Source organism: Chenopodium quinoa, unplaced genomic scaffold (assembly GCF_001683475.1).
Source record: "Chenopodium quinoa cultivar QQ74 unplaced genomic scaffold, ASM168347v1, whole genome shotgun sequence".
Taxonomy (NCBI): domain Eukaryota; kingdom Viridiplantae; phylum Streptophyta; class Magnoliopsida; order Caryophyllales; family Amaranthaceae; genus Chenopodium; species Chenopodium quinoa.
In genome coordinates this window covers 708313-719080 of record NW_018743812.1, presented here as the reverse complement: position 1 = coordinate 719080, position 10768 = coordinate 708313, and the positions used below count along the sequence as shown (strand labels likewise).

General features: G+C 33.1%; 1 protein-coding gene across 2 annotated transcripts; it reads right to left on the bottom strand.

Moving 5' to 3' along the window:
- Positions 1 to 3018: 3018 nt before the first annotated feature.
- LOC110685355 lies at positions 3019 to 7368 on the bottom strand. 2 transcript variants are annotated; one of them, XM_021861875.1, is made up of 5 exons: positions 6775 to 7368; positions 5754 to 6587; positions 5541 to 5672; positions 5406 to 5459; positions 3019 to 3381 (listed from the first exon to the last, which is right to left on the bottom strand). In XM_021861875.1, exons 2-5 carry the CDS (start codon positions 6585 to 6587, stop codon positions 3247 to 3249), a joined length of 1155 nt encoding a protein of 384 aa, XP_021717567.1. In that variant the 5' UTR covers positions 6775 to 7368; the 3' UTR covers positions 3019 to 3246. The 2 variants fall into 2 exon arrangements, with proteins under 2 accessions (XP_021717567.1, XP_021717568.1); XM_021861876.1 differs by lacking the exon at positions 6775 to 7368 and having other exon boundaries at positions 5754 to 6768.
- Positions 7369 to 10768: the final 3400 nt, after the last annotated feature.

Here is a 10768-nt window from a genome sequence, read left to right as displayed (position 1 = left end):
AGTTGAAGGTTAGCTATAAACCTTGATGGATGATATCGAATGTCATACATCCTTTTGGGCTCAATCGTTAATAGCTGAGGTCGAGCCCAGCTAGGTATTTATGAGGTTGCTACTGAAATGAACATTTACTATAATAAAAATGAACATTTTCTAACTGAACATATTTTACAATAATTTTGTATTTCTCAATAATCAAATGTTCATTTTCATACACTACGATGTTCATTCTTATAAAATAAATGTTCGTTTTCATGCCGCATGATGTTTATTCTTATAAAATAAATGTTCATTTTCTTTTTTAACTTAATACAAATTTTTGTGTTTGTTCAGTTGTATAAAATGTTCGTTTTTATTGTAAAAGATGTTCAATTAACATTAGCATTAATAATGATAGACATTAGCATTTTGTTCATTATTAAAAAACATATTGTTGGTTTATTTAATTGGTATTAAATCATATACAATAATACTAGCCACGAGAAATAAGGCAGTGCTCAATACAATAATACTGCATTTGTTGGCAATTAAATTTATACTCACTACAATACAACTTCCTTTTGTTTTCTTGTCATTCTAAACTTCATGTATAGATCTAAGAGGACATATATAGTATTTGTGGTCAAAATTAATTCATATACATACATGATGGTGTATGTATTGCTCGATTACCGGGGACATTATTCACTAATTCATTATAACAAAGTACATCTAACTACCTTAGTTTGTCAAGGTGGGGCGCGGGGGTATATGACACATACGTGTTATACATGTATATATTTGTAAGCTTAAGTAACACACATCATGTATTTAGACTTAGATAGATGTATAATAAATTTTCAGATCATCAATCGTTAAAGAACTAAGTACATTAAGAAAACGTGAACTCCATATATACAATAGTATTTATTATTATTCCTTTATTTTTCTTTTTGAATGAAATGTTTTCAAATGTTTTACTGTCAACTCATACTATACGAAGTAACATAATATACAAAACTTTTACTTGAACTTGGCTTGATCAATTAAAGAGAAAGAGTACATATATAATGTAGAATGTGCATATGTCCCATAATTAATAAATTTAATTGTTGTGGTCCTCAATCAATTTTTATATAATATAGGTAGGACTCCGTAGAAGAACGTACTACTTCATAAGCAAGCTAGCAATCTTAGCATCATTACCTTTACATCCAAAAGATAGGTTGCTTATTGTCCAAAAAAAAAAAAAGAAAAAAAAGAAGTTCTTGAGTATAATTAGAAAAGGTTGAGTATATATGCTGTATGCAATGTAAATATATAGGGTGTTAATTGCTCTCAATAAAATTAACCTTTTCGATCAATTAGTAATTAAATTATTTTCTCTCCATCACAAGACAATATTATAATTGTAATTTAGGTATCCAGTAAATTATATGGTCGCTTTCTTGATTTAGCAAGTCAAATTTTATATTTTTCAGGCAAAAAAAAAAAAAAAAAAAAAAGTTACTTCTTTATATTTTTCCAAAATAAATTAACACAATTGTTGAGGTTTATAAATAAATTTTTGTATTGGTGAATGACTCATTATTCTAATCTAGTTGACAAGTAAGGGATCACTATGGTAAATTGGTAATCTTGAATTGCATATAATATACATTTCAATTATTGCATATTACTAACTCAATTGTTTCAATCCCTTTTATAGTTCAAATTTTACAAAGTTACAATGGAAAATACGACTTGAAGATGGAGATATTATCTCGAAAACTAGACAAATTAAGCAAATGGCCGGGTATCAACTAACACACGCCATCTTAAAATTAGAGGTTAGATTTCTAATTAATATTCGGTAATCCTGGATGTACAACAGAAAAAAGAAACGAAAAAGATACTTTGCCTTCTGTTGTACAAACTACAAAGAAAGTGCTGTAGTTTGTTAGTATCTACACTTTATATAATCTACTAAAGCTAGGGATATATGGCGGACCCAGGAATTTCCGACTGGTGAGTCACAATCGATAACCAAATATGTATAAAAAATTTTTTACCAAAATTCCCAAGAAAAATTATTTACAAAGATCATCCAAATAGAAAATTGACAAGATTACAATACTAACTAAAAACTAACAAGTTTAAAATTGACAAGACTAAAATTAACAAACTAATAATGAACAAGCTAATAATTGACAACATGACAAGCTTTTGGGTTATTAAAAATTGGTTGTATAGCCCAAACAAGCTATTGTTTTTAGGTTATTAAAAATTGGTTGTATATGAAAACGAGAGTTGATTTAACAATAATTTGACAAATGAGGTAGAGTTACTATATTTTATTTTGTGAGATCAGAGTAGCATGAGAATGAGTGTTGATTAAACAAATGATCAAACGAGCTCGATACGACATGTTAGTAGTTCCTTTGTGAAAGAAACCTATCATTTCCATCACTTTATTTCATAACGTAATTTCTTACATTTCATTATTATTGCCTTTTCAAAATTCTCAAGGTGGCAAACAAATTAAAAAGAGGATTGGGTTGTACGAGCAAAAGGAGTTCCAAATTCCAACAAAATTGGGCCCAATGGACCCCTAGTGGACCATAAGAAGCTCATTAGAAAGAGAGCAGTACAGAAAACATGAAAAAAGAATAATTGTTAACCTCTTTTTTGGGCTATACAATAGAATTTGATTGAGTGTAATGAGCTAACATCCTTCCAACACTGAATAACAAGGGAGTGTTCAGGCTCAAATCTTACCCTTCATAAGCAAGGAATGTTTGTTTACTTTTCTGAGCATCTTTATGTAACTCCACACCGTTCAACCATGGTCTATGAAGACCATCAACTATTGAAAGCACTTGCTCAATTCCCTAAACACCCACATTACATCCTATCACAGACACGCACAAAACCGACATCGGTGTGAAGCATATAAGCAATTTTAAAGAGGTGGAGCAAAACCTGCTTCAATCTCTCTGTATTTGGTTTCTTTTCAGTGAAGGAAATCAAAGAATTCAGATCATAAATTAGGAAATCTTCCACTGGAGAAAAATCGAAAGTTGCATTTGTCATATAACAAAATTAATGTTTTTATAAGTGTTAACAAGGTGTAATTACAAGTGAGACATCAACATTTCTCATGTAACAATAGGGGCAGGTTGCTATTTGGTGCATCAACCGGTAACATTAATCAAACTGGAAAAAAATATACAATTGATACTGTACACAGAAACATGAATCCTAGTTTGTTCGAAAGACAGATATTTTCATTTAGACCGTTGAGGGGTCATAAGGAGCCAGCAGCTTCTCCAATTCTTGTAGAGCTGCTGCCATCTTACCGGTCTCGGATTGTATGTTTGATATGCATGGAGCGATCACACCGAGACACTCTTGAATTGTACCTTGCTGAAAAAAAAAATATACTTTTATTAGCACTAATCCTTAGATCTTAGTGAGCAAGAATAGGGTATAATCAGTTGTAGAATTGGGAAAAAAAAAAAAAAAAGAAGATCCTTTGAAGAGATATTATCAACCTCCCAAATCAAGCTAAAAAAACCCCCAAGATTAACCCTTCACAAATATCCTCTTGGCTAATAAAAACTTGATAGGTATGACCAACAACTAAAAGAATCACCACATCCTTAAGCTTCCGTTAATTAAGTGATTGGTTAGGCAATGCTCAAAGAGAATCTTCTAATAGAGCCTAGCACTGGCAATCTATGTTCATAAATCACCAACTAAAGAAATTATTCTCAGTTAGGGAACACTGCAAAATTATCACCATAACTACAATCATCAAACCTCAAATCATGCTACCTGAACAAATATAGGCAGAATCCTATCAACAATTAAGTATTGAACCTCAAATGACACTACTCGAACAAGTATAGGAGGAAACCTATTGTAAAAACAAGTATTAAACCTTAAACCACACTACCTAAACAAGTCTTGGCAAAATTTAAGATAAAATTTGAACGTCAATCCTATCGAAATATAAGTATAGGAGGAGCCTACAGTAAAAACAAGTATGAAACCTCAAATCACACTATCTAAAGAAGTAAAGGCAAAATTCATGATAAAATTGAACCTCAAACGATTATCCCCAAACAATTATACGAGGAATCCTACTGAAAGAAACAAGTATTGAACCTCAAATTGCTTCATCGAAACCACTCAAAATACAATTGTAAGACTAAAAACTAAAAAACTTAGCAATCAACCTCAAATCGCGCTATTGGAACAAGTGTAGGCAGAATCCTATCTACTGTCAATCAATTACTTGCTCATTCATATACCAAAGATTAGATTCTAGTAGTCAACCTCAAATCACGCTATCAGAACAAGTATATGCAGAATTACAATGCAGTATAGTACCAAACAATCAATCACTTGCTTATTCATAAACAAACCAAAGATTAAACTTTCATTCAACCCACAACACCAAACAAATCAATTCAAAAAACCCTAATCCAAAATTCACAAAAGAGGCAAAAGATTAGATTTTAGTAGTCAACCTCAAATCGCGCTATCAGAACAAGTATATGCAGAATGACAATGCAGTATAGTACCAAACAATCAATCACTTGCTTATTCATAAACAAACCAAAGATTAAACTTTCATTCAACCCACAACACCAAACAAATCAATTCAAAAAACCCTAATCCAAAATTCACAAAAGAGGCAAAAGATTAGATTTTAGTAGTCAACCTCAAATCGCGCTATCAGAACAAGTATATGCAGAATTACAATGCAGTATAGTACCAAACAATCAATCACTTGCTTATTCATAAACAAACCAAAGATTAAACTTTCATTCAACCCACAACACCAAACAAATCAATTCAAAAAACCCTAATCCAAAATTCACAAAAGAGGCAAAAGATTAGATTTTAGTAGTCAACCTCAAATCGCGCTATCAGAACAAGTATATGCAGAATGACAATGCAGTATAGTACCAAACAATCAATCACTTGCTTATTCATAAACAAACCAAAGATTAAACTTTCATTCAACCCACAACACCAAACAAATCAATTCAAAAAACCCTAATCCAAAATTCACAAAAGAGGCAAAAGATTAGATTTTAGTAGTCAACCTCAAATCGCGCTATCAGAACAAGTATATGCAGAATTACAATGCAGTATAGTACCAAACAATCAATCACTTGCTTATTCATAAACAAACCAAAGATTAAACTTTCATTCAACCCACAACACCAAACAAATCAATTCAAAAAACCCTAATCCAAAATTCACAAAAGAGGCAAAAGATTAGATTTTAGTAGTCAACCTCAAATCGCGCTATCAGAACAAGTATATGCAGAATGACAATGCAGTTTAGTACCAAACAATCAATTACTTGCTTATTCATAAACAAACCAAAGATTTGAATACATTTTATGTCAAAATTACAAATTAAAAGCACTAACCATAGTCTTTATTCTCTTGGTCAAACGTTCATTCATATTGACCAAATCAACACCCTGCATAAAAAAAACACAATTATAAATCTTTTATTTAAAAAAAAAATATGTTTCATTAAAAGCTATAATTTCAGAACTAACCTCTTGAGTATTGGATGATACAGCTTGATTAAGAGAGTTGACTGCTCCCAATTGAGTAGGTACAAAGGATCCTGATCCAGCTTCATTATTGAGTGGAGCATTACTTTCATTCATATTGACCATATCAACATCCTGCATAAAAAAAACACAATTATAAATCTTTTATTTAAAAAAAAGAAATGTTTCATTAAAAGCTATACTTTCAGAACTAACCCCTAGAGTATTGAATGATACAGCTTGATTGAGAGAGTTGACTGCTCCCGATTGAGGAGGTAGAGATTCCCCTTCAAAGAATCCTGATCCAGCTTCATTATTGAGTGGAGCATTGAGTTCCAGATTTTCAGGTTCCAGATTTCCGAAGTCAATAAGAGCTGTCAAACTGTCGGTAGAATCAGAACCAATTCCTTCATTTGGGTTCGGACCCATTGCTTGAATTGGAGTCGGATTGGGTAACATTTCCAGATTTTCAGGTTCCAGATTTTCAGGTTCCAGATTTTCGAAGTCAATAAGAGCTGTCAAACTGTCGATAGAATCAGAACCAATTCCTTCATTTGGGTTCGGACCCATTGCTTGAATTGGAGTCGGATTGGGTAACATTTCCAGATTTTCAGGTTCCAGATTTTCAGGTTCCAGATTTTCGAAGTCAATAAGATCTGTAATCGGATTGGGTTCCACTTGTAATCCGCCATATACAATTGGCAATTGAAACGTAAGCCTAGCCCTTTTATCGGCTGCCGCCCACTCAAATCTTAAGTGGGTATTCTCGACGATGTTATTAGCTTCAACAAATTTGATCCACTTTCCAAATAGTTTACCCTGATTTCCTTTAATTTCTTTGCAAGAAAACCGCCAAAGTCCGCCATTTTGATCTTGTGCCAAGAAAATGATTTTATCTCCACCCGATATAGTTTGTTCATAATCCGGAGGCAACATTGTTCTAAACCTAACAAAATCATCCTTTAAGATGATGAACTGATTTAAACTTTTATTGACATCAGATGCAGTAAGATATTTCTCAAAAACTAACTCGAATTGCGCATTCTCCATCTGCGAAAAGAAAAAAAAAAAAATCAAGGAAAACAAAATTTATGACTAAGATTACTAAACCCTAAATGAAATAATAAAAGAATTATAAAACCCTAATAATCAATATTCAACTAAGATTACTAAACCCTAATAAGAAATTCAAACAATGAAATTCAAGATTTATCCCGCCATCGCCAAAACATCTTACCTCAAGAAGCTGTTTAATGGAGGAGAGCTCAAATTACGCTTCAATGGAGGAAAAAGCGTTGACTTGATATTGATCGAAAAAGGGAAAATTGGGGAAAATCAGCGTACACGTCAATGATTCAAAGGAGAGAGATTATTTGATCGAAGAAGGGAAAATTGGGCAACCTAACGCTATTCTTGCAAGCTTTTGTGTATTGGCGCGATCTTGTATTTTTTTTTTTTTTTTGAAAGAAAGAATTGTATTTTGTTAATATGGCTGCTGCCGTATTTATGTAATACGTGGTATATGCTTTTCCCTTTTGTGTTAAAAAAAAAGCTGTTAATTCGGGTAAATAGGTCGGGTTTGGATCAACTCGGATCGGATCATTTCTGATTAATGTCGTAACCTATATGGGTTGGGTTCGGGTTGGGTCATGCTTGAGTCGGGTAACGTCGGGTCATCTTATCGGGTTTGGGTCGGGTTAATAACAGACCGGGTTACATTCGGGTCGGGTGAATAATAGGTCGAGTTTAATTCGGATTAAAACGGGTTAGGGTCAATCTCGGGTTCGAGTCGGGTTCGGTTCAATTTGCGGGTTATAATCTGGTCAGGTCATTCTCGGGTTTGAGTCGTGTTCGGTTCAAGTCAATAATTTGCGGGTTATCATCAGGTCGGGTCATTTCCAAGTCGGGTCATTCTCAGGTTTAAGTCGAGTTCGGTTCAAGTCAATTATTTGCGGGTTACAATCAGGTCGGGTCATTTACAAGTCGGGTCATGATCGGGTTCAAGTCGGCTTTGGTTCAAGTCAAAAAATTGCTACGTTATAATCAGGTCGGATCATTTCCAAGTAAGGTCATGTTCGGTAGGGGTGGCAAAAACTGACCCGACCCGAAAACCCGACCCGAACCCGACCCGAAAATAGCGGGTTAGGGTTGAGAATTTCGACACGAAAACTTAAATGGGTTGACACGAACCCGACTCGAAATTAAATGGGTTAGGTTAAGGTTGAAAATTTCAACCCGAAAATGACCCACATAACCCGAAAATAATTTTCGGGTCAAAATCAGGTCGGGTCAATCCGAACCCGACCTTATAACCCGAAAAAAAAATTCTTAAAAAAAAAAATCATTTTAATGGCTAATGGCCCAAGCCCAATTTAAAGTTCTAAACCTAAAAAAACCCTAAATGTGACTAACCCCCACCAGCCGTTTTTGTCTCCTATTTTCTCATTTTGCCCTCTCTCTCTCTCTCTCTCTCTCTCTCTCTCTCTCTCTAAACTTCTCTGGTTCTCATTTTCTCAACAATCTCAAGTTCACAGACACTCCACACTCACTCTTTCCTTCTAGTTCTTTCTCACTCTTTCGTTCTCAAGTTCTCAACTTTTCCCTCTTCTCACTCGTTCTCACTCCTCAACGCCTGAAAGGTAATGGTTATTAATTGTTTTTTATTTCGTTTCGTTTTTGTTTTGAATTTCAAGTTCTGATTCTGAATTTTCCATTCTTGTTTTTTTTTTTTTTTCAAATCTTCAAATCTTCATCTCCTTCAAGCCGTCAAACCTCAAACTCTCAAAGGTAATTCTTTTTTAATTTTTGTTGTTTTTGTTTCGATTTTTGTTGTTTTCGTTCCTGTTTTGTTGTTTTCGTTTCGGTTTTGTTCTTGATTTTTGATTTTTTTTTTTTTCGTTTCAATTTTTTTGTTTTCGTTTCGAGTTTTGTTGTTTTCGTTTTGGTTTTGTTGTTTTCGTTAGTTTTGTTCTTGATTTTTGTTGTTTTTGTTTCCGTTCCATTTTTGGTTGTTTTCGTTTCGAGTTTGGTGGTTTTCATTTCATTTTGGTTGTTTACGTTTGGTTTGTTCTTGATTTTTGTTGTTTTTGTTTCTGTTTCAATACAGATTTGTATTTGATTATTGTTGTTGTTCTTGCATGATAATAGTATTAAGTTTATATAACGTATGATGGGTTGCTTTGTAAATTTCTAGCACAATAATCCAATTCCTGGTCTAATTTACAGCAAGAATATATCTTTGACATGCATGTGATTTTTTTTTAATTTTAGGTCTGATTTAGATTATATCTCTAGCTTGTTGTTGTTGACTTGTTGTTTATTTTATATTGTTGTTCTTGTCCAAATAATTTCTGATTTTTTGCGGTAATTATGGATGTTGATGTTTAGATTATATCTCTAGAAAGAATAGATCAGTTTTTGTCTTTTGTTTTAAAATAAATGTTTTATTTTGTTATATTTTTTGCAGTAATTATGGATGCCGATGTTTAGCAACTTTCTTCCGAGGAAGAGGAGATTGACTCGACAACACAAGACAAAGGAAAGGGTAAAAACCAGAAAACTTCTTCTGGTAAACCTCGTGTGATTCTTACTGGTAAGAAACGTCAACGTCGGCTTTCTTCTGGTGTTTGGGTGAATTTTGATTTTTTAGACGAGCCTGATGAAAATGGTAGTCTAATTTGCAAATGTAAAAAGTGTGGTATACGTTTTAATGCTGATAGTAAGAATGGAACTGGGAATCTTCATCGTCATTTGAAAAATTGCAAACAAAGGTCTTTTAGGGATGTTGGTCAAATGATATTAGAGAAAACATCCTCTGGTTTAGGAAATAGATTGCGTGAATTTGATGCTAATTATTTCCGTGAATTATTATCTCTTGCTATTGTGGAGCATGATATGCCATTTCAGTTTGTAGAGTTCAGGGGTTTTAGGAGATGTTTTCATTATTTGCATCCTGATTTCAAACCTGTCACTCGAAATACTATCAAATCTGATGTACTTAAGATGTATAAAAGAGGGAAAGAAAAATTAAAAGCTGTTTTGGGCTCAACTTGTAGTAGAATTGCATTGACTTCTGATTGTTGGACTTCTATAACCACTGATGGTTATATTTCATTGACAGCTCATTATGTTGACAAGTCTTGGTGTTTGCAAAAAAAGATCTTGAACTTTTCTTACATTGGTCCTCCCCATACAGGAATTCATTTATGTGATCATGTGTATGGTTTGTTAAAAGAATGGGGTATTCAAAAAAATATTTTTTCAATTACATTAGATAATGCTTCTTCAAATGATGTTTTTGCTGAAAATCTAAAAGGGGAACTTGAGTTGATTTGTGGTGGGGAATCTTTTCATGTAAGGTGTTGTGCTCACATTCTTAATTTAATTGTTCAAGATGGTTTAAAAGAAATTGATGAGGCTGTGTATAAGATTAGAGAGAGTGCCAAATATTGTAAGAGTTCACAAGCTAGGAAACAAAGGTTTTTAAGTTGTGTATCACATGTTGAAATTCAATCTACTAGAATTTTACAACAAGATATTCCTACTAGATGGAATTCAACTTACATGATGCTTGATTGTGCTTTGTATTTTAAAAAAGCTTTAATTCACTTTCAAAAAGTTGATGCCAATTATGTACATTGTCCTTCTGTTGAAGAATGGGGTAGAGTTGAAAAAATATGCAAGTTTTTGAAAGTTTTTCATGATGTCACACTTGCCTTTTCTGGGACCAAATATCCAACTTCCAATCTCTACTTTCATAGAGTCTTACAAGTTAGGTTGTTGTTACAAAATGAAATGAAAAGTTCAGATCTTTTTATGCAAAAAATGGCTTGTAAAATGTATGAGAAATTTGGAAAGTATTGGTCAGAATTTAGTGCATTTATGGCTGTTGCTGTGGTGTTGGATCCACGATATAAGTTGCAATGTGTCAATTGGGGTTACATGAGGATATATGGTCAGCATAGTGTTGAATACGAGCTTGAGTTTTCTAAGGTTAAGGATGCTTTACGGAGGTTGTACGAGGCTTATGCATCCAGTCATTCTTCATCAAGCAATGTTATTCCCACTGCTAATGCTTCCAATGCTAATGAAGCTTCTGATGATTTTATGATGGTAAACAACTTTCTGAGTTTCTGTCTTTCTGATGCATTTACCTTTATTGCAAGTGAAAACATATCCTGATTTAATAATTTGATTTTATTATAATCTGATTTTATTATAATCTGATTTTT

Bases quoted from the DNA above. Each gene is read 5' to 3' on its own strand.
- LOC110685355 (XM_021861875.1), bottom strand. From the start codon at position 6,587: ATGGAGAATGCGCAATTCGAGTTAGTTTTTGAGAAATATCTTACTGCA. The intron at 5,460-5,540 runs GTTAGTTCTGAA...TTTTTTATGCAG, and splicing joins TATCATCCAATACTCAAGAG to GGTGTTGATTTGGTCAATAT. The intron at 3,382-5,405 runs GTTAGTGCTTTT...TTTTTTTTTCAG, and splicing joins CCAAGAGAATAAAGACTATG to CAAGGTACAATTCAAGAGTG.